The sequence below is a fragment of the Capra hircus genome, chromosome 11 (assembly GCF_001704415.2).
Source record: "Capra hircus breed San Clemente chromosome 11, ASM170441v1, whole genome shotgun sequence".
Classification (NCBI taxonomy): domain Eukaryota; kingdom Metazoa; phylum Chordata; class Mammalia; order Artiodactyla; family Bovidae; genus Capra; species Capra hircus.
The window spans coordinates 6,401,253-6,425,459 of NC_030818.1; the positions used below are offsets into that span (position 1 = coordinate 6,401,253).

Below are 24,207 nucleotides of genomic sequence, written 5' to 3' on the forward strand. Positions count from 1 at the left end.
TGGTTGCGGAACTAAGATCCCACAGGTCGTGGGTGCAGTGCCACACCCCTCTTCTCCACAAGAAAGGCACCATTAAAATCATAGAAACACTGTGCTTACTATGATTTTCCTGATCAATGGATTCCAGGAGTCCCTGAATATATTTTAGCCTTATGAGAGAGTCTCAGAGTTGAAAATCTTGGCGTTTTGGGAGACAGAGGAGTGGGAAACACTGTTCTGGTCCAAGACTAACTTGGCTCAGGCACTTGGTTTGGGAACAGGCTGGTGGGAGTCCGTGCTCCACTTATGGGCTATGCCTTTAAAGACTAGGAAAATCCCTTCGATTCAATCCTTTGGCCACTGGATGTAAAGAGCTGACTCTTGGAAAAGACCCAGATGCTGGGAAAGATTGAGGGCAGGAGGAGAAGGGGTGACAGAGGATGAGATGGTTGGATGGCATCCCTACTCAATGGACATGAGTTTGAGCAAACTCTGGGAGACAATGAAGGATAGGGAAGCCTGGCACGATGCAGTCCACGGGGGTCACAAAGAGTCTCTCAGACTTGACTGAGAGACTGAACAACAACTTCTCTTTCAGCTTCCTCAGCCCTAAAATGAGGTTAGCATCACCCTAGGGCCATAGGAGGGCTTCAGTAGACACTGTGTGTAAACTAACGATTGGTGAATAATGATGCTGGCGAAGCCCGATCACAGAGGCCTTGGAGTTTCATCCTGTGAGCCCCAGTTCTCAAACTTCCCGTCGCAGCAACTCAGCATCGCCTGTACAGAGAATGAGGCCTCTCAGGCCTACCCCACACTTGGTGGATCAAACTCTGGAGGTGGGGTAGGCGATCAGCGCCTTTGCAATCCCTTTCGGTGGTGATTCTTGGACCCTCACGTTTAAGTCCCTGCCGTGAGGGAACACGGAGCCATTAGGGTGTTTGGCCAGCGGAGTGACAGTGATGCAATGACTGTTTGCAGACCATTTATTCACGTTAAACAGGATGAAACTGTCTAACTGCTGACTGGCTTCCAAAGTTGCCGGAAGAAGCCTGTCCATCGCTCCTCAGCGATCTCTAGGCACAGAACTTGGGGCAAGACTCCTGGTCGCCGCCTCGTCCACAGTGAGGAACTCGGCGCAAGGCAGTGAACGGAGCGGTTCGGATTCAGTTTCCGCCTAAAGTCTCGGGACGCGTCGGCCGAGTGATGCTCGGCGAATCCCCAACTACAACGAGGTCACCGGTTCAGCCTGGAAAAGAAGAGAAAGGACCCGAGAAGCCGCTAGGGAAACCGGAAACGAGGGTCTTCGGGGCAGACTCGGCGGTGGGGGACGCGATGGGAAGAAGGGGGGCGCGGGGCGGACCCTCCAGCTCGGGGATCCCGGCGGGGCGGGGCGGGGCGCGGCGGGGCGGGGCTCCGCGGGGGCGGGGGTCGGCCCGCCCCTCCGCCCGAGGCAGGGAGGTGGGGGGTCCGGGCTGGCTTCCCTTTGTCCCGGGTGCGCCCCCCTCCGGCCCCGCGCGCGGTCGCCGCCCGGGCCCCACCCCGCGCCCCCCGCCCTGCCGCCTCCGGGCGCGAGCGCGCTTCCGCCCGCTTTTCCTGCCAGAGGAGGAAAGGGGGAGCTGTTCGCTCTCCTCCGAGTGCGATTTCGGTGTCCCGTGTCTCCTCCTCCCGCGCCGCCACCGCCCCCGCCCCCCGCTCATCTTTGTCTGGCGGCCTCGCGCTCCGGGCTCCACACTCGGCGGCGCCGCGGCCCCTGCTCCGGGCCGCTAGTGCAGGCGCGCGCGGGGCGCGGGGCCGGGGCCTGAGGCGCGGGCGACGCCCGGGGGCCTGCCGGCCGCCCCGGCCATGGAGTGAGCGCCGCCGCCGCCGCCGCCCACCCGCGCTCGCCCCGCCCGCCGCCCCCGGCCTCGCCCGCGGGCCCGCGCCGCCCGCCGGGCCTCCGACGCCCAGAAACACGCCGGAGACCTACTGATCGTGGCCGATCCGCGGAGGCAGAAAGGGAAGATGGCGAACGACTCCCCTGCCAAAAGTCTGGTGGACATCGACCTGTCCTCCCTGCGGGTGAGTGGCGGCCCAGGAACACCCGGGCGCGGGGCGCGGGGCGCGCGGGGACCCGGGGCCGCGCCCTGGCCGCCCGGGCGCCGCCGCGGGAAGAACCGCGGGTACGGCGGCCCCTTTGTCTGCCCGCGTCGACGGGTGCGGGGGCCCCCGGGGCGCGACCCTTCGCCGGCGCCGCCGCCGCCCGGGGCCCCCGGCCCCCGGATCGCGGCCCTTGGGCTCCCGCGACCCCACCGCACGAAGCCCACCGCCGGGGTCGCCGCCCTCTCTCTCCGGCTGTCCTGCTGCTTTATTCATTGTTGTGCTGCTTTCCGACGCTCACCCCTCCCCTCCTTCTCCTCCAGGATCCGGCGGGGATTTTCGAGCTGGTAGAAGTGGTGGGAAATGGCACCTACGGACAAGTCTATAAGGTCGGTGCGGGCGCCTCCTTTGTTTCCCGGGGACGGGTTGAAACTTCTGGTCCGGGGGCGCCGGGGGATGGACACGCCGCCGCCCGGAGGCCACGCCGCGCGGCTGAAGTTGGGAGAGGGGGCTTGCCTCGTCGTCCCGCTGTTTTTTAGCAGAGTTTATATTCACACTGGCCTGAAAAGACCTCATTTCCTGGCTCTCAGATAAGGAAATAACGCTCCACTCTCAGGCATGCACTTCCATAAAATGGGAAAGCGGTTTTTTTTTTTTTTTTCCATCAGACAGCCTACATGTCCCCCCACCTCCCCACCCCCGTTTTTCCCAGATCTGGCCTTCGGAGTTAGTGTGTTCATTAAAATTCAGAATAGGCAGGCCTCGCCTGTGATTATCCCAAAGCACTGCCTTGGCCTTCAGAATTGTCTTCGTGTTGCGTTTGAATATTCGCCGGGAGCCCAGGGAGCGGAGTTTGCTGATACCTGGTTCTGCTTTATCACCAGCACACGTTCTACCGATGGGCGCATATTTTGGGGAACAGGGGAGGGCTGTGTGTTTGGGTAGCATGAGCAGGAAGAATTACAGGGTGAGGATTATACAGTCTGAATTCCAGGAATAACCTGTTTGACAGGTGTGTAATTGAAACAGAAATGAGACAGAGCTCAGGAGTGGCGAGGGTGCCCAGATTTCACACCTACCCCAGGTCTTTCTCTTTTTTTAATATGAGCCCCCCCCCCCCCCCCCCCCAGTCCCTTGAAACTAACAAATTCGGAGACTCTGAGTCGGCCCTGAGTAACAGACACCTGATGAGACTAAGCTTGTTGCTGGTTTTGTTCAGTCCACGTTGTGGAGATTACCCAGAGCTCTGGCTAATGGAGGCAGGGCCCTTGAATGTTTGAAACAGAATGTGAAATGCTCCGTGTTCTGATTTGTTTCTTGTTACTGAAGGTTCTCTTCAAGTTATCTGCACTGCACCGGGGGTGTTCCATAGCTGTTCCCTGTTTTCTAGTTGGATTGGGATAGGGAAAAAAAAAAAATCTTATGAAGCAGGGCTTTGTGGCTCGCTGTGAAGAATTGTCATTGTCTGGCGAAAAGTGGAGGAGGGGGGTGTTGGAAGCTGACTGTAGACATTTTCTTCGGCCAAATTAAGTGTGGATCCCATTGTCCCTTTTTCTGCTCTGTGAATAGGGTTTATCTATCCACAGCCCCAACTTTCCCCCGATCCCGGCTGTGTACTGGCCTGTGGTCTGAACTGGACGGAGTCCGTCTTTTTAGGTGATCTCAAGTGAATCAGCATGTGTTCTGTTGGCTAACAGTTGGGGCCAGGGCCAGGTTTTTGAATTTGAAAGAGAGCCCTGTTAAGCTCGGCCTGCCGGGCTCAACTGAATTTGGAAGCTTTTGGAAAATTTTGGAAACGGTCATGTTGCAACTCCCTGAGTGGTCTGCTAACTGGCTCCAAGACTGTTCTCCCCAGCCTCAGTGTTTATTTAAGCACTGGTTGGTTTTTCCTAACCGAGTTTTTCTGGCCAGGTCCGAGTGGTGACCGTCTTCGTCCAAGTGAGTTAGCCAGGGCTTGTTTTTGACCTGGTTACACAGAAGTTGGATTGTTTGGGTCTTCAAGGGTCAGCACAAATGTGAAGGCTGGTGGAAGTAGACCAGAAGCTGTTTTTATTTTTAAACTGTAAGAGAAAAAGAGAGTGAACCATGGATGTGTCTTCATGGGTTTAGGAGCTAGGGGTTCTTAACGAGAGCAGCTGGGGCAGGTTCACTCGCAAGGTTTCCCCTGCTCCTTCCCTCTGGTTCCGCACTCTCTCCCCCAAAGCTTTTGGGATCGATTATCAAGCACCAGGTTTGGGAAGCTGTTGGGATTGGGCAGTAACAGGCTCCCTGGCTCTCTCCTTACAAAGTACAATTGAGAAGAAATGCTCAAATTATGCAAAGCCGAGGAAACTATAGGAAATCTGTGCAACAATGGCCTGCAGTCTGAAGCAGGAGCACGACGGGAGCTTTTGCTCGCCTGCAGTTGGTTTATTATTACGGAGAATTTGAAACAGACATCGGAGAGGAAGAGGCAAGCACTGGCCTCACAGTGACCAGCATGTGACTGATCTGGTTTTCTCTGCTGTCCTTCCTCCCACCTCCATTATCTTCACATAAAACCTAGATGCCATTTCCCCATAAATACTTCAGTTGGTGTCTTTTTTTTTTTCTTTTGGGTAGTCTCCATGCTGTTCTCACACCAAAAACATGAATTCCTTCCTAGCAAATGTTCAGTTTTTTTTTTTAAAAATTGAAGTCTAGTTGATTTGCAATGTTGGGCTAGTTTCAGATGTACAGAAAGATGATTCAGTTATATGTATGTCTATGTATATATAGTTATATATATATGTATGTATGTAAATATTCTTTTCCAGATTCTTTTCCCTCGTAGATTATTACAGAATATTGCGTTACCTGTGCTATGTAGTAGGTCCTCATTAGCTGTCTATTTTATATATAGTAGTGTGTATATGTTAACCCCAAACTCCCTGATTTATCCCCCTCCCTACTTTGGTAACCATGTTTGTTTCAGATGTTCAGCGCTAAATTTTCCTGATCATCTCATATATGTTTTCTTACCTCGCATGATAAAGTCTTTCATATTTTTGAACTGACCCTGGAAAGTTGAGTCTTAGGTGAGAGAGCAGAAACCGCTAACATCTCCGTTTTTTTCCTCCCTTTGTTATTTCTAGGACCGTTTTCATCAGGCCTAGAAGTGTGCTTAGGGTTTCTGTTTCATGATTTGCATACAGTGGTTTTGTGATTAGATTATTGACACTCTAGCATTTGTTTACTCTTCCTGAACGTCCATCAATGTGACTAGTGTCGGAGTTTGGAAATGAAAAGAACAGTTGTAGGTGAAACACCTGTACGCTGAGCAGTCTGTAGTCCTAGTTTATTTCATTGTTATATTTTCTGTTTTTAATTTTTTTCTGTGAACTTTTTTAGTGATTAGTGTTGCTTGTTTTTAGAAGATTGTGTTTACATGAAGTGAATGGGTTGAGAGAGGGAGTTTGCTGAGTTTTGAGATGTCCTATGGAAATGGCTTTCTTGGGGAGTTTAGAATTTTCTCCATTCCTGACTAAAATGGTATAGTTGAACAGTACGTAACTTTATTTTTAATAAAAGATGTGAGACATAGGCTGTATTCTATTTAGAGAAACTTAGTTTTTGCTTTAGGTTTTTGAGTGATCACAGGGAAGGATACTCATAAATTAAAAAGGGAAAAACGTTGTGAATTTCTGTTTGCAGGGTTTCATTTGGAGTACCATACATGTATAAAAGAAGTGTCTGTAAAATGTTCCTGTGCGTGTGGACTAGTGAGTGTAGTAGATGTAGTGAATATTAATTATTGTCATCGAAAGGGGGCAGTGATAATGGAAAGAATCCAAACCAGGATTCATAGATCGAAGTTCATTTTTGTGTCATGGGAGTTTGTTACTTTTAAATTTGGCCAGCTGTGTTTCTTTTCTTGGGGTAGCTACTCTTTATTTTGCTTTTTTGTGCGCATTCAGTGGCCAGTGGTCCAAAATGTCTTGGCTAAAGACAGGAAAATCCTGCACCAGAGAGGCCTGGGGTGTGGTGGTGGGGTGAGGGGGTGGTTAGGGAGCTGAGAATCCGGCAGCCCCCTTGCCTGGAGTTAGGGCTTCCTCACTGGAGGGAAGCATCTTGACTGTGACCTTGTCCTTCTGGGCTGGAGGCCTCCTCCGGGCCTGAAGATGGGGAGTAGCGTTAACCTGAAAGTTGGCCACCTGTTAGGCGCTGTGCAAATGCCGTCCCCCTCTTTTATTGAAAGCGGGGTATGTGTGGCCAAAGGTGACCCTCTGGGAGTGGCAGGAGGGCTAGGGAGTGGTGGGCATCTGGAAGAGGGTTTATTCCTGTTGGGTGTTGAGGACGCCCTTCATTCCTTGGCATCAAGGATCCATTGGAAGTTTGGGGGTCTCTGAGAGTAGGAGGGTGGCTCAGATGAGGTTTGGAGAAGGAGAAGGTGAGATGGTTGGCCTGGGTCAGCAGTCCAGGGGAGAGGAGGGGAAGGCCAGGCCTGGGCAGGGCAGCAGAGAGAGGAGTGTTGGACTGAGTACTTGGGCTTCCTTCCTTGATCAATTCACTCCGTGTCTGCAATTTTGGTGTGGTCCTTTACATGGGTCCACTGTTTGCCTGCTGGATGACAAGGAACCTTGGGATTTTTGAAAGTGCTGAAATTGTTTTCCATTGCTTAGCAATAAAAGTGCCATGTAAATTGTGTAGCTTTAAAAAAATCATCAGTGTAACATTTTGGAGCAGGCACTTAAACTTTTGTGAGGGGGGAGGTTTCTGCAAATGTTACCTTGTCGGGGTAGCGACTCTTGCTCTTAATTGAGGTGAAGACATTCACTGGGGCACAATGAACTTTGTAGAACTGCATGTTTTCCTTAAGAGGAGAGTTGATCGGCCTCTGAGTGGCATGTACAGACTTGTTCAGAGACACAGAGTTCCTTCCTGCTGGAAAGATTCCGGGCCTGAGTTGAAGGGAGGCAGAGAGGACACACAGGCCAGTGGCTCTCTTAAAAAATAATTATCAACCCAAACTTCCAAAAACTCTTTTGAAATGAAACTAAATCAGGAATGTCATAAAGCCAACCATCAGATAACAGCCTGCTGACAGTTTTTTTTTAAACTCCTTATTGTTTGAAACTTTGTAATACAGTGTTTATTTCTGTAGCTTGCAGACTTGTATTTTGTCTTTCCCCCCCACCTTAATGGATCTGATATATGTCTGTTTCTGTATATTGACATCATCCAAAAATATTATCCGGGGGCCCTTTTGGTACAGAGTGTGTATTCATAGATTTTTGTGGACTGACCCTGGAAAAGCCAAGATGATTTTTGGAAAAATAGATCCTACTTTGGAAGTAATGAATCCATGAGCAGGTGTGCTAAACCTAGGAATAATCTAAGGCGTTTCATTCCCAGGGAACAAAAAAATACTATAAAATGCATTTTAACCTAAAGGTGGGTGCTTTGACACATGCATTTCATATATGGTCTTTTATTTTGTTTCTTCTCTTTCTTAGTAAATATATACTTTCATCTTGTTATGAATAGCGGCTTGAGGCAAGTTATAAGTCCAGAATTGGGTCAGAAAAGGGCAGAAAATGCAGGTTTGCAAGCCGAAGGGCTGCCTGCCCTCAGAGCTGTCGGGCGTTCTCTGTCTCGCAGCCGCGCTGACTTTAGGGTGCCTGTGCTTTTCATCATTAGTGACAGTGCTTTCAGCTGTCTCTGTTCTGATGACTTACATTGGCAAGACAGCAGCGCATACAAATTATCTTGCAAGTGCAAGGCTTGCAGACCCTGGTGGCCCGGGTACCAAACAGGACTCTTGCCCAGAGTGCAGCGCTGAAAGCTTCACTCTCTATCTTACAAAGGAGAATGTACAAGAGTGCAGACCAAGAACTGATGGTAGTGGAGTCGGGAGCTTAATCCGCACTGGGTTCTCAAAGTCGAACTCTGCCTGTTTAGAACTTTTTGTGATGATTGTAAGGGTCGAAACAATTTTAGGTCGTCACCTTGCTGTTTGAAAATCAGGGTTTGAAAAACTTTATTTCTCCCACAAGTAGCTAGATATTTAGCTAGTGGATCGCAGGTCATCTTAAAAGTACTTGCGAGTAACTGCTGTAAATATTTAGTATAAACAGATGTTTTTGTGAATTCAGGTTGGTTTTAATACCGCTCTGAATTATCAGTGTTAACATATTAAAAAGCTGTGTTGAACGTTTAATTTGGGACCTGATTTTCATTGGAACATGATTATCGGGGGCAGAGATTCCCAAGTACTTTTAGAAGATTCTGTTTACAGTTATTAATATTTTGGGCTCATAAGATGATAACACAAGGATTGAATCATCAGAATACATTTGTCGGTCACAACTGAACAATAACATTTTTCGGACTTAGGGAGGGATGGTGAGGAAGAGAATGGAGACCAGGGCAGTGTTAATATCACCGGTGACCAGCGTGGCAGCTGAACAAACGGCCTCAGGTTTTTATGATACTCTGTTAGGTTGGCTAAGTAATAAGCGTCAGCTGGCATCGTTCACAAGCAAAGTGTGCGCGCGATGTGTTGGCAAGTGCTGAGTTGCGTGGCACTGTTTTCTGTAAGAATTTCAAAAGGAAGGACCAAATGGTAAGTTTTAGAACTTCTCAAGTTTTAAAAACTGGGATCTTAGAAACTGACATCTGTGTAGCATCATGAGGAACTTAGAGCTAGTTTCGGGAGACCAGTTAACCACACAGGGCTGGTGTCCTGCCTCTCAGGGCGCTCACTGCCCTGCAGCCCGAGCTGGGCCCTGCCTGATGGTTGGGGTCCGTGCAGCGGTGCAGGCAGTGTGTTTACCTTCCAGGAGCACAGGGAAGACGGAGTGGACAGCGTGTGCCAGACGCGTAACATCCTGAGACGGCTCTGTCTCCCCAGGCCCTGCACCCAGACACAACCCATGCACCCAACCCCAGCTTTCCAGCCTCCAAGGGGCTTGGGCCATAAAATACAGTACCAACTAGACAAGGAAAGAGACAGAAAATCAGATACAGAAAACACCATCCTGAGTCTTTTTTTAAACTTAGTTTATTGGAGTATAGTTGATTCTACAATGTTAATTTCTGCTGTATAGCAAAGTGATTCAGTTTTATATATATATAATACACATCCTTTTTCATATTACATGCACTTTCTTTTCCATTACGGTTTATTATAGCATATTTAATATAGTTCCCTGTGGTATGTAAGGTACTACTGTTTAAGGTCCTACAAAGATAAACAGTTTCGAAACTTAGAGTTGTCCTGTTCCAAGATGCTTCTAGTTGACCCATCTGAAATTGACTGCCGTATTTTAAAATTATGTGCTTACGTGGCTTTTTCTTGGTTTATTAGTTTTGCACACTTACTGACGTCTAGATATGGTAGTTATGGTTTTTGAGCTGCTATTGTGATCTTTTGTGACGAATTAGCTGTTACACCTGCCTGCCTCCGTTAAATGAGTATATCATAATTTGGGGTTAAAATGATACCGCTTATCTCTGAGCCAAGTAGTCTAATAGGATTCCATTTTCTGTTTTAAACACTTGAAAAGGTACATCAGATGCCTAGCAGAGTTAAGCTTTTATCAAAAAATTTTTTTTAAACACTTAAGTATGACAAATGACTTATTGTTTCAGATAACTTACTTTTTGTTGTTCAGTTGTTGTGTCCAGCTCTTTGCAACCCCATGGACCGCAGTATGCCAGGCTTCCCTGTCCTTCACTATCTCTTGGAGTTTGCCCAGATTCATCTCTGTAGAGTTGGTGTTGCCATCCAACCATTTTATCCTCTGATGCCCCCTTCTCCTTTGGCCCTCAAGCTTTCCCAACATCAGGGTCTTTTCCAGTGAGTCAGCTCTTCACATCAGGTGGCCAAGGTATCGGAGTTTCAGCTTCTGTCCTTCCAGTGAATACTCAGGGTTGATTTCCTTTAGGATTGACTGGTTTGATCTCCTTGCTGTCCAAGGGACTCTCAAGAGTCTTCTCTAGTACCACAGTTCGAAAGCATCCACTTTTTGGTGCTTGGCCTTCTTTATGGTCCAGCTCTCACATCTGCACGTGAGTACTGGAAAAACCATAGCTTTGACGATATGGGCGTTTGTTGGCAAAGTGATGTCTCTGCTTTTTAATATGCCATCTAGATTTGTCATAGCTTTCCTGTTCAGCAGGAAGGAGCCTATAGACTCACTTTTTTCTCCCTGGAGGGGAGCTGGCCAGGTATACGTGCCCTCACTTTGGTGTGTCACAGCTCTGGTCCTGGACCATCTATTTCCTGGATACCATCTATTTCTTTTTTTGTTTTTGGATTACTGCCTTAACTTTCCTGAACCACATCCTCCAGGTGCAAAAGTTTTGTCTTTGGATAGCTGAAAATGTTTGCATTCTCCCTTTGCATGGGATTTATATATTAGCTGGTGGAAAATACTGTTGGCTGGAAATCCATTTTTCTCTTGGAGTTTTGAAGACACTGCTCTTCTATTTGAGTGTGACCTGTTCTAACTTCTTTGGGGAAGCTTTTAGGATATTTTCTTTATTTCTGATGTTCTTAGATTTTGTGATTGTCGTGTATTGTCATTCCCTGTTCCAAGAGCTTGGTTAATTCTTTTCATTAGGAGCTGCCCTTTTCTTCTGGGAAATTTTTCCTTTTTTCCCCCTCCAAATTCCCAGCCTTCTCTTTCTGAAAGTCCTATTAGTCACCTCTTTGATTTATTTTCTTATCTTTTCCTCTATTGTTTTCAGTCTTTTTTGTCCTACTATTAAGAAATGCCTTTGACTTTCTATTTCAATGTTTCTATTGAATTTTAAGCCTTGTCATATTTTTAATTTATGAGAAGCCCTTTTTCACAGGTTTTTTTTTTTTTTGTAAACTACATCTGTTCTTTCTTGGATTTATTTCTTATCTCTGAGGATGTTGAGTGTGGATATTTTTGGTTGGTTGGTTTTCTTGAGCTCCTGTGTTATTTTCCCTTTTCCTCCAGATTTCATTTTTCTTGTTTGTTTATTTGGGTCTCTATCTATTAGTGTGTGTGTATTCTTTTTTCAGATTCTTTTCCCTGATTGGTTATTAGAAAGTATTGAGTATCGTTTCTTGTGCTATCTGTTGGCTCTCTGTTTTACGTGTAGTAATGCATATATGTCATCCCAACCTCATAAGTTATCGCCGTTGCTCCACACCAGCCTCCTGGAGACAGAAAAGTTTGTTCAACAGGTTTGTTCCTTTAACCAGCTTTATTAAGGTATTTTTATGTATTCTGGGGTTCACCCGCCTCGCGCCTGCATTTCAGGCATCTTTGGTAACGTGTTGAGTGCATGACTGTTACCACAGGTCAGTGTCCAGCACGTCCCTTGCCCTAGCAAGGTCCCCCCTCCCCTTTCACAGTGAACCGCCCTGTCCCATCCCAGGGCCCCAGACAGCCGCCCACCTATTCTCTGTCTATAATTTGCCCTTTTTGAGCGTCATGCATGAATACAGCCATGCCCACGTGGCTGCTGGCGGGTGCTTCCTTCCGCTTTGCTCGGTGCTTCAAGGTTCGTCCCCGCTGCTGAGCACGGTGGTCTGTCCCTTTGGCTGGCTGGATGGCATCCAGGGTGTGGACAGGCTGCGTTCTGTCCGCCAGTTTGCCAGCTGACGGACGTCGCGGTTGTTCCCAGGTTTTGGCTTTGGGGAGGAGCGCCTTCTGCAGGTGTCTGAGTCTGGCCTCTGAGACGCTTTCCGAAGAGCTGCACCTGGAGCCTTCCGCAGAAGAGAAGAGAGGGGCGTCGGTCTGCCCGGGTCTCCCGCCTCGTCGTCAGCATAACTCATCACCTGCTGGTTCTGATGACCCAGTCCCTTCCCTTGAAACCATTACCTTTCCCGCCCTCCGTGTTAGTCATCACTGTTAGTTTAGGTCATCCCTTTAAGCATGAAAAGTTTCTTATCACCGTAAAGACACACTGTTCACTATCAGTGAGGTCAGTGGTATCGGGAACTAGACCAGACCTGTTCTTCCTTCTCACATGTGTTGGGGGATTCCCTTGTCCAGAGCCAGCCATTTGCCATGTGATGCTGAAGACTGGAGTTTTCCTTTATCTCAGACAGAAACCACTGACTCACCAGGATTTTAAAAAACGTAACAAAATCTATTATCCTTGGTCAGAAGGGTGTATATGAAGGTAAAGAAATGATTTGTTGCACTATATGGGGGAATACGGGACTTCTCAGGTGGCTCAGGGGTAAAGAATTCGCCTGCCAATGCAGAACATTCAGGACTCATGGATTCAATTCCTGGGTCGGGAAGATCCCCTGGAGGAGGAGGAAATGGCAACCCACTCCAGTATTTCCAGTGTTCTTGCCTGGAAAATCCCACAGACAGAGGAGCCTTCATGGGGTTGTGAAGACTTGGACATGATTAAGCACGTGCGTGTGCACACACACACATGGGTTGGGGGGGAATACAGCTATTCATTTGATTTTCCTCAAGTGTACCTTTCAGGGTATTTTTTCATCTCTCATTCTAAAGAACTCTTATGATATCTTTATTAGAGTCTTGAATGCATTCAGGTCAAATCTAAATTTAATACTAGGGTACTTTCGGAAAATTCTTGTACTTAGAGCTTTCATTCTTACCTGCTTATGATACTGACAGTCCAGAGAGGGTTGCAGAGAGTCAGATGTGCCTGAGCACACACACGTATGATACTAATAGAATGCTGTTAACGGGGCACTGGTTAAGAATCCATGCTTCCACCCTAGGGGCGAGGATTCAATCCCTGCTCGGGGAACCAGGATCCTGCATGCCTCGTGTTGTGGCCAATAAAAGAAAAGAGAATACTGTTGGCAGTCAGAACCCACGCCGCGTCAGTGACTCTGGGACCCTCTGTGTGACTGCGGGGTAGTGTGCTGACTGTTCAGTTGGGAGATCTCAGGTCAAAGGCTGAGTGTCACCCCGGTCAGGTCTGTGCATTCAAGGGGCGTAGGAATTACTGGGACCCCGAGTCAGGCAGTGAGGACGCCTGGGGTTGAGGGTGTGCACTCAGGTGGCGCAGGCTTTGCTGGCTACACTCGCTCACCTGCGGGGGCCCGCCTACCATTTCAGGGCCTTTCCTGTTTGAACATGGTGAGTGAGAATACCTCAGCTTTCTCTCTGTGTGTCTCCTTCTAGTTCCCAGAACAGACTTGTAGATGTTCAGCTCTTCATTCTTTACTGACTTGGGGGCTTGGCGTCTGTCCGGCGTGTTGCTGTTTGTGAGAGATCTGAGCCTGCTTTGCTAGCAGCAGCCCCTTCACTCGTTTCTTAGTCTGTTGCTGGCTGTGGACATGGTGTGCCAGGCACCATGCTGGGCTCCTTCCTGGTTTTGTTCAGTCGCTCAGTCGTGTCTGACTCTTTGCGACCCCGTGGACTACAGTACTCCAGGCCTTCCTGTCCTTTGTCTCCCAGAATTTGCTCAAACTTACGTCTGTTGAGTTGGTGATGACATCCAGCCTTCTCCTTTTCTGTTGCCCCCTTCTCCTCTGGCCTTCAATCTTTCCCAGCATCAGGGTCTTTTCTAATGAGTTGGCTCTTCACATCAGGTGGCCAAAATACAGCATCTGTCCTTCCAATGAATATTCAGGGTTGATTTCCTTTAGGACTGACTAGTTTGATCTTGCTGTCCAAGGGACTCTCCAGAGTCTTCTCCAACACCACAGTTCAAGAGCATCATTTCTTTGGTGCTCAGCCTTCTTTCTGGTCCAAATCTGTATGGACCTTCTTGGTGGCAATGAACAAGAAAAGTGGTCAGTGCGCCATTGGGCAGCAGGTAGCCCTCAGTTTGAGGCGGGTGATGTGGCCGGTGGGAAAGAGCGGGGGGACCGTGGGAGCATAACTAAGCTGGATCTGATAGAGCAGACATGGTGATATGCAGTGAAGCTTTATGGTTTAAATTCGGTCTCTGGCTGAGGCAGAGATGGGTGAGGAGACTTGGAGCTGATGACTCATCGTCCTGGTTAATGGAATAGAGATAAGAGGGGTGTGTCCCATTGATTATTCAGTTTTCCTGGAGCACATGTCTCTCTTGAGGCCTTGTGTCCTCCCTCTGCTGCTCTTGTGGTGTCTAGACTTTGCCGAGTTAGCAGCTCTCCGTGGAGCCCTCGTCAGCACCCGCATGGGGAGCAGGGTGGGGAGGGCGTGCTTGTCAGACCTTGGGGTGTCCTGTGAGCAACCCATATTTGGGGTGCTCATATTTGGGGATGGGCGACATCACCTGTCATTTTTTCGCCTCACTCCTCTGTTATTTTCACTTTTGCTTCCCTCCTTACTGCTTGGCGCTTCTTAGCAGTGCTGGCTCCACTTTTACACTTGCTTTTGGACGTCCTGGGCTTGAAATAAAGCTGCTGTACTGAGCCCTGCACCGTGCTGTCCAGTAAAGTACACAAGAGCACAGCTACTTGTCCAGGATGCACGCATGTGGTAATTTTCACCAGACACGTGAGCTGACTTACGTGATTGGACATGTGAACACACTTTGGCATCTTTGAAAGTTTGCAACTTAAAGGTCTGTATGTAGGGGACTTACTATATTCAGAGTTATGCAGTCATAGCTGCAATTTGGAACATATTCGTTACTCTAAAGAAGAAATCCCATATCCCAGTCCTCCTTTCTGCCTTTCTCACCTCAGCCCCAGGCTACTACTGATCTACTTTCTATTGTTGTTGTTCAGTGGCCAAGTCATATCTGACTCTTTGCTACCCCGTGGGCCGCAGCACGCCAGGCTCCTCTGTCCTTCACTGTCTTGCAGAGTTTGCTCAAATTCATGACCATTGAGTCAGCGATGCCATCCAACCATCGCATCCTCTGCCTTCTACCTCTATAGATTTACCATTTCTACACGTTTCATAAAAATGAAATCATTCAGTATGTGTTTTGTGAGCACTTAGCCTGTGTTTGAGGTTCATCTGTGTTATAGTAGGACTTCCCTGGTAGCTCAGCTGGTGAAGAATCCGCCGGCAATGCATGAGGCCCCGGTTCGATTCCTGGGTCAGGAAGATTCACTGGAGAAGGGATAGGCTACCCACTCCAGTATTCTTGGGCTTCCCTGGTGGCTTAGCTTTTAAAGGCTCTGTCTGCAATGTGGGAGACCTGGGTTTGACTTCTTGGCTTGGGAAGATCCCCTGGAGAAGGGAAAGGCTACCTACTCCAATATTCTGGCCTGGAGAAGTCCATGCACTATTTCATGGGGTTGCAAAGAATTAGACACGGCTGAGCGACTTTCTCTTTCACTGTGTTGTAGTATGTATTGGTACTTCATTTCTTTTTGTTGCAGAATAACAGTCCATTGAATGGATGTACTAGTCTTAATTCATCATTCAGTTGAGGGTCTTGTGGACCGTTTCTACTTTTGGTCAGTTAGCAATACTGCTGCTCTGAACATCTGTGTACAAGGTTTTGTATAGACTGTTTTCATTTTCTTGGTTGTCTATCTAGGAGTAGAATTGTTTTTACTGTCACCTGTTAGCTCTAACCTTTAGAGAAACCGCTAGTTTTCCAAAGCAACTGGACCGTTCAGCATTCCCACCAGCAGTGTATGAAGGTTCCAGTTTCTGTACCTCCTTCCCATACTTGTAATTATCCATTTGATTATAGCCATCCTAGTGGTATTTCATTTTAGTGGTTTAGATTGTTTTTCTTTGATAACTAATAATGTTGAGCATCTTTTCACATGGTTGTTGGTCATTTGAATATATTAGGAGAAATGGTATCCATATCCTTTGCACGTTTTTAAATTGTGTGTTTTGCTTTTTCAAGTTTTTCATCTCTAAGAATTCTTTATGTATTCTGGGTACAAGTCTTACGCCAGATGTATGACTTGCAAAGATTTTCTCCCATTCTGTGAGTTGACTCTTTGCTTTCTTGATGGTGGGCTTTGGAGCCCAGAAGTGCTTTTAATTTTGATAAAGTCCAGCTGACTGTTTCTTTTGCTTTGTGTGCTTGTGGTGACATATCGAAGAGCCTGCTGCCTAAGCTGATGATTGAAGATCTCCTCCTATGTTTTCCTTTTAAATCTCATAGTTTTGACTCTTATATTTAGCTGTTTGATCCACTCTGAATTAATTCTGTGTCGATTCTGAAGTAGGGGTGCAGCTTCATTCATTTTCATGTGGATATCCGGTGGCCCAGCACCCTTTGTTAAAAGGACTATTCCTTTCCCATTAAGTTGTTCAGATACGCATGTCAAAAACCAAGTGACCTTAAATGTGAGCATTTCTGAGCTATTTTCCCTTACTTAAATTTCTGAACTCTGAATTCCATTCCACTCCATCCCCTTGATCTCTGTTTATCCTGTTGCCAGTCCCACACAGTTTTGATGACTGTAGCTTTGTGGGAGGTTTGGAAATTGGGAAGAGTGAGGAGTAGTCCTCCAAGCTTGTTCTTGAAAAGGACTACTGAATTTGCTAATTTTTTACTAATGACTAACCGTGGCACATACTTTCAAGAGCTTTTCTGGCACTTGACAAAAGTTCCGTGGGTTAGGACTTACTCCTCTCATGATGGAAGATCTATTGTTTTGCAGACTAATGTGTCTGTTCATATGTGTGTGTGTATGTGTGTTCACCTCCTCAGTTGTGCCCAACTCTTTGTGACCCCATAGAATGTAGCCCACCAGGCTCCTCTGTCTGTGGAATTCTCCAGGCCAGAATACTGGAGTGGGTTGCCATTTCCGGCTCCAGGGGATCTTCCTGATCCAGGGATCGAACCCACGTCTCTTGTGTGTCTTGCATTTGCAGGCGGATTCTTTGCCAATCAGATCACAGACTGTTCCCACCCCATCCCCCAGTATCTGTGAGAGAACATCTAGAGATACTCTCGGTTCCTCCTGCAAAAACCTTAAGGAATGATTTGATAATGTTACTGATTCTTTCAAAATCTTTATAAATTAAGTACCATATAGTATAGCAGAGGAAAAAAAAAAAAAGGATGCAAGGAAATGGAATCATGCCAAGCTGTCTAGATATGAAATAGCTCTCCCTAGATTTTTTCTTATCATTTCTTACAAAATTTTCACTGTAGAAAATTTCACTGTAGAAAGTCCTTCCAGATAGACTTTCTACAAATATATACTTAGATAACATACCTATCATTATCAGAAGCATAGAGAACTATGTTTCTTAAGGAAGATCAAAGACTCTGGCCCTGAAACACTAAGAACTAGTTTGCCTTGAACCTCAAGGGTTGATGAATCAAAAATTTCTGTTACAGCAGAATCTTTGGTATGCCTAAAATATGTCATCTAAGAGGAAAATATGTGCATTGCTAGTGCAGTATTTCAGTTTGAATGATAAATGAAGAAGTTCCTACCTCCCATCACCAGAAGTAACAAATACCCAAGGATCTTTCCATTGCAATTACAGTCTGGAAACTCAGCTGGCCTTGGGACAGAGCAGATTGTTGAAAATCTTCAGGAGCCTTACTCATACATGAGTGCAGATAAATCTCAAATCCAACCCACTGCAATGCTCTTAAGAAACAGTGGTGACTTCAAGGCCCTTTGGAAATCTGATGGTGCTGTGTAAATGTTACATAATGGTCTTGTCAGATTTAGTTTACCACTTACTATTCTTATACTCTCAAAACATAGTTTTTAACTTTTTAAACTGCTTGTTTATAAATAACTAGCAAAAGAGGAACTACTCAGAACACAGATTTCACCTGTGCAACCTGCTCAGACTAAATTACAGGGAAGGGAGCTTTTGCTAAAATGCATTTCCTCTGCTTGTGAAGAAACCGTTGAGAAATGAACTTAAACTCCGAGAAGATTGTGCCATCTTGTACAACATGTTTTGGGCTTCCCTGGAGGCTCAGTCAGTAAAGAATCTGCCTGCAAGGCAGGGGACCCAGGTTCAATCCCTGGGTTGGAAAGATCCCCTGGAGAAGGAAATGGCAATCAATTCCAGTATTCTTGCCTGGAGAATTCCAAGACCGAGGAGCCTGGTGGGCTACAATCCATGGGATCACTAAGAGTCAGACCCGACTGAGTGATCACACACACACACAGACACAGACACAGACACACACAGACACACACACAGACACAGACACACACACACACACACACACACACACACACACACAGTGTCAAATGAGCCCCTCTTCCCCCAAAAAGAGTTTAAGAAGTATATTCCTCAACTGTCTTCTGTAATTAATCAAAGAAATGTGCTTTCATCAGCAAATTGTGGGAAAACTATGAAGTTCATCACTGATATAATCAACCCTGAATAAGCATGGAAATTAGGCATTTGTGGCATTAGTGCCCTTATAAGAAGAGGCCAGGGACATCCCTGGTGGTCCAGTGGCTAAGGCTTCACACTCCCAGTTCACAGGGTCTGGGTTTGATCCCTGGTCGGGGAACTAGATCCCACATCCCACAACTAAAGAAACTGCATGCTGAAACTACAATCTGGTATAGCCACATAAATAAATAAAAATGTAAAAATCTTCATTTTACAGAAAATGTCTGATCATTAATTGCAGTGTTATCAGCTGAAAGTTAGGAGTTTTCATCTGTGTGTTTGAATAGATGATAATAGGAAAAGGGTAAGTCAAGTCATGGGGCTTCCCTGGTAGCTCAGATGGTAAAGAGTCTGCCTGCAATGCAGGGGCCCCGGGTTCGATCCCTAGGTTGGGAAGATGCCCTGGAGAAGTCAGTTGTATGTCAGCTTTGGTTTTAGGTGATCAGATGCCTGGCTTCATATATGGCAACACGAGGCCTGCTTTACTTAGCTTAGCAGGAAATGAGAGTGGGGCCTGGAGGAAACCATGCGTCTCCGGCATGTACTTTGCAAGCTTCTCGTTGGCGTTGAGGGTAAGTGAAGTGTACTTCCTTCCCCAAAATGCTGATGATGAAGTGGAAATAAGATCTATATACAGGTGAACTAACCAGATTGTGTCTGATGTTTACGTGTCAGAAGGTGGAATTTGAGATGAGTTCCAGTTCTCAGGAAGAATAAAACAAATGATGCGATTTGAGGGTTGAGTGCCAGAGGTTAAGGTTCTCCTACGTGACACTTAATTTCTTTATGTGGATTGCTTTTTCATGTCAGTGGGTCACACACGTGGGGCAGTGTCCAGGGTGTGTCATCTGCAGTGTCTGAGAGCTTAGGGTATTCTGCACACTAATTTTGGTGGGTTTAGGGAAGAATCAGGATGTAATGTGACTGTATAAAGGAATGGGAATGCGTAGATGAACACTCACAAGAGAAAACAGGCTGGACATTGGAGACTGGACGGATCTATGGGAGTTTTGGAACCAGTATGATTTGAGTTAGTAAAGAGTGGGGCCATCTTGGTGGTGTGTTAAAAAGATAATTGCCCTCTTGAGTAGTGACTCCATGAGATCTTTTGTATATGTATATATATTTCTTAATTTTAATCCTTATTTCACATATGAATAATTTGTGAGATTGAATAATTTGCCTGCAGTCATATAGCTAGTAGGCAGTGGAGAAACTGGGTGTTAAGGCTTTTCAGTTGACTTGGGTTTAGCACTCACCCATTTTCCAGGCTGTTTCCCAGAGTATTGGCAGGTTGATTTGATAGGCCAGGTGTGACCAGGCAGGAGGGCGTGGGGCCCTGGAATCCCCGTGGGATGAGGGACGGATGGGAGCAGGGCTGGGGTTGAGAGGCAGAAGGGGCAGAGGCTGCCAGCCCTGAAGGCCCCACCCCCCCCGCCCGGTTTTCTTTGCTTCTTTATTGTTGCTCTTGAGTCACTCAGTCGTGTCCGACTCTTTGCGGCCCTGTGGATGCAGCACACCACACTTCCCTGCCCTTCACTATCTCCCTCGGTTTCCTCCGACTCCTGTGCATCGAGTCGGTGATGCCATCCAACCATCTCATCCTCTGTCACCCTCTTCTCCTCCCGCCTTCAGTCTTTCCCAGCATCAGGGTTTTTGCAGTGAGTCAGCTCTTTGCATCAGGTGGCCTCAGTATTGGAGCTTCAACATCAGTCCTTCCAGGGAATATTCAAGGTTGATTCCCTTTAGGATTGACTGGTTTGATCTCCTTTGGTGCTTTTCAACCTCTTTTTTTTTTTTTTAATTAAATATATATTTTTATTTGGCTGCACCGGCATTAGCTGTGACATGTGGACTCTAGTTCACTGACCAGGGAGCCAGTTCCCTTCCCTGACCAGGCATCGAACCCGGGCCCTCTGCATTGGAAGTGCAAAGTCTTGGCCACTGGACCACCAAGGAAGTCCTGGTGCTTCTCAGCCTCTAATGTGCTCTTGAGTCAGCTGGAGAGCTTGTTAAAACGCAGGTTGTCATCCAGCTGTCTGGGGTGGGGCCGGGGCTGGGGGGGGAGGGGGTCTGTGTGTCTGAAACGCTTCCTGGTGATGCTAGAGTAGTTTTGCACTTGGCTTACTAAGGACCTAGAAAGAGGTTCCGGGGGAAGTCTTGGGAGGCAGCTGACTTAGACCGACCTTACATCGGAACACAGCTGTTAGGGTGGCCTGGTTGGGCATGGATTCTGTCTGATCTGTGTGGTGTCAGTGTCTTGTGTTGTGGTTTTGTGAAGGGACCTTGGGCTTTGAGCATCACAGAATGTGGAGGTAGAGAAGGCTGCTAGAGATTCTGCCTCCTCACCCCATGGGTGACAGGTGAGCGCAGTGAGGGATCTTGGGGCCTGGTCAGGACTAGGGTGCTCACCCCCCCCACCTTGGGTGCTTTCTTTCCGTCTGTCTGGGTTGAAGGCAGTGCAGTGGGGTGCTGCCCTGCCCATCCGGTTTGGTGATTTGGTGACATGATAAAAGTCAGAATAGGAAACCGATGATGGTTCTCACTCCATTTTAGTTTGTATTGAGCTTCCTGGCACAACAGTGTTTCAGAGGGTGAATGAATAGAGGAGAGAGCCAGCTTTCTGGGTGAGGTGGTCATGGAGTGCCTGGTGGCTGGGATCGTGGTTCCCGGTTAATGTAGACCCAATGGTGGGGGCTGCAGAGCCTGGCAAGAGCCTGCCAGACAGCAGCTGGGTTCTGACGTGGGCTGGGGCAAGTGTGACTGTAATCAAGTGGAGAGCTGGGGAGAGACCTCCTGATCACGTGCTCTTGCAGAACTGGGGAGCAGGCAGCAGGGTCGTTGGAACAGAGGGCGGGCTGCTGGAGGGAGTGTGGGCAGAGTGTGGAGACGTAAAATGCTGTGCAGAGAGAAACAGGAGAAGTGGGCGGAGTGATGTGTGGCTTGGTGGTCTTTAGGTGTGGGTCTTTTGTGGGGCCCGTGGGTGAGGCCAGTGGTTTTTATGCTGATGTCTCGGAATCGTATTCACAGGATGGTACTGGCTTGGCCAAAAAGTTCATTTGGCTTTTTCTATGAGATGCTGCAGAAAAACCCAAATGAACTTTTTGGCCAGCGCAGTATTGGGAAGAACCTGAGGCAGCCCGTAGTTCCGTCTCCCTCATTTGCCCAGAAAACCCCACTGAAGGACCCCGAGGGGTAGGGGGCACAGAGGCTTACAGAAGGAGAGGCGGCTAAGCTGAGGGGGAGGTTGCCAGAAAGGACGTTGACCTTTCTTTGCCTAAAATGGCTTGTTGCCACTCTCAGTTTCTCTCACCCTTACTGATTAAAAACAAAACAAAACGAAACACACTTTTGCCGAGTGCCTGTTACGTGCAGGTACTGTCGTAAGCGTGGTTCTTGCTGCCATTTTCCTTTGACTTCTGGATGGTGCTTCCTGAAAATTCAGGGACGCAGCCTCATGAATTCAGTCATCTTTTGTGACTTTGCTTAATATAAGAATAATTACTAGATTTGTCTTAGGCTTTAATTTGGAAAGCAAGTGGAATTATTGCCAAACTTCTGGTTTTGGCAGAATTAATAGCATATTTTGCAGTCTGCCACATCAGGCTGGTCTTTAGAGACCATTTTTATTACTCGATTTTTCTGTGCGGCACATTAATAAAAACCATGTTTAAAATTCTGTCCTTTGTAAGCTTGGTGCTCTAGGTGGATTGCCTTTAGCACTAATCGTAGGGGCTTTCTTACCATGAATTCATCAATCTCAGCATCTAAAAAAGCACACTTCCATTTTACAGATGTGTGCTCAGCACTCAGTCGTGTCCGACTCTTAGTGACCCTCATGGACTGGGGCCCGCCAGGCTGCTTTCTACATGGGATTTCCCAGGCAAGAATACTGGAGTGGGTTACCATTCTCTTCTCCAGGAGATCTTCTCAGCCCAGGGATTGAACCTGCCATTCTTTACCACTGGGCTACTGGGGCTTCCCTTATGGTTCTCTTGTTGTTGCTGAAGTTCGTTTATAATAACTCACTTCAGGGGAACACAGGGCTTCCTTGTGGTTCATATGGTAAAGAATCTGCCTACAATGCAGGAGACCTGGGTTTGATCCCTCTGTTGGGAAGATCCCCTGGAGGAGGAAATGGCAACCCACTCCAGTATTCTTGCCTGGAGAATCCCACGGACAGAGGAGCCTGGTGGGCTACAGTCCATGGGGTCGCAGAGTTGGACACAACTGAATGACTAACACTTTCAGGGGAACACAAGTTCAGTAGATTGTGGAAAGCTGATTATTAGCTATTTGAGAGAAAAAAGTAAAGCAAAGTCTGATTTTCTCTCCCCCCCCACCTTCAACCCATTATCCACCGCCTCCCCACCGCCCCCCCATCCCCTGGATGAGAAGTTCATGAATTTCTGTTAATTTTCTGACTAGCTTAGTTTTCAACTGTGTTATATTGGAGTTTCTCCCTTTGGGAGTTAGCTGTTGATTTCTGTGGTTTATGTAGACCTCTCTCCTCATATCTGTGACTTTATTTGTATTAATATCAGTGCCTTTATTTGAGGGCGTTTCTGGCGGGTGCCTGTTCTGCTTCTGGGGGAAGAGCTGTGGAGTCTCTGGAATAAAAAGGTTTTAGAACCAGCCATTTCCTGCCAATGTTCTCTGTGATCCATGTAATCAACGAGATGGGCTTTGAGCTTGCGTGCACCCAGTATTGGCATAGTGGTGGATGTGGACCCATCTTATCTGAGGATGTTTCTCCATGTTTTTTGTGTATAATACCAACATCTTGTGTAAACTATTATACCAGTAGTTGTAAATACCTGTAGTAGACATGAAGTTACTGAAGATGTTCAGTTGTATATAGTAAGAAAAGTAGGCTTTGGATAAGCAGACAGCATGGGTCAGGCAGATTATGATCTGGTTTTTGCACCTCTGAAGACTCCTGGAATCACTATTTCTGTTTCGAGGTGGGGATGCCTGCAGCAGCGAGAGCCCTGTGTAGCTGGTGTGCCTTCTGTGTGGACCCCCCACCTGGAGGGTGCAGCGTGCAGGCTTTGAAGGTTCACGGCATTAACTCCTTATTGCCAAATTCTCCGTTGCCAGCCCTGTCCTGTTCTCTCAGCTTAGTTGCCGTGACGGCGTCAGATGGGCTTAGTGGTGGAAGGGCCCTGAGCTAGCCTGTGTCTCTCCCCCCGCCTTCAGAAAGCACTCCCCAGAACAGTGTCCCGGCTGGCCCCTGGTCCTCGCTCCTGGCCAAGTCAGGGTCCGGAGCTCACGGTGGCTGTCGTGTGCATCACTCATGGTTGGAGAAGCGGGCCGGTGTTTCCGTCTCCGCAGCCTCTGCCCTGGCGAGTGATGACTGACTGGCCAGGTGATGGAATCCTCATTCTTGTGTCCCAAGGGCTCCTTAACGTTAGACTGGGCATCTTCAGTCCTTCCGGCTCTCTTCATGTATCTGTGTGTCCCTTGTGGGGGATGGTGGCTCCGAATGTGCTCCAGTGGATCACAACCTCGGCGATGCCCGTGGTGCTCAGGAGTGGACCTGTGTCCATGGAAGCCCTGGATGGCCCTAATGGACTCCCATAGCAGGCAAAGCCCTGAGGTCCATGCCCGACAGAGCTTCAAGGTCAGGGATTTCCTTCAGTGCTGCGGTGATAGGATCAGTTGTGTTGGGCTGGTCATGTCCCGTCTCTGGGCCTCAGATTCCTTTTCTACAAAAGGAAGGGTTGGGCCAGTGTGGGCCTGTTCATTTCTAAAATTTGGAGTGCTTGCACAAGGCAGCTTTTTTTTTTTTTTTTTAGCTTTTTATTTTGTTTTGGAGTAAAATCAGTCAATAATGTTGTGATAATTTCAGGTAAACAGTGAAGGGACTCAGCCATACACATACATGTATCCATTCTCCCCCAAGCTCTCCTCCCGTCCAGGCAAGGCA

At 47.5% G+C, this 24,207-nt stretch overlaps 1 protein-coding gene across 27 annotated transcripts in view; it reads left to right on the forward strand.

The window, feature by feature from the left end:
- MAP4K4 (mitogen-activated protein kinase kinase kinase kinase 4) overlaps positions 1,864-24,207 on the forward strand; it is a 149,346-nt gene continuing 127,002 nt past the window's right edge. For all 27 annotated transcript variants that reach the window (XM_018054930.1, XM_018054934.1, XM_018054939.1 and 24 more), the window contains exons 1-2: positions 1,864-2,040; positions 2,382-2,447. In XM_018054930.1, the coding sequence (XP_017910419.1) occupies positions 1,984-2,040; positions 2,382-2,447 (123 nt within the window). In that variant the 5' untranslated portion in view covers positions 1,864-1,983. The remainder of the gene's footprint in view (positions 2,041-2,381; positions 2,448-24,207) is intronic.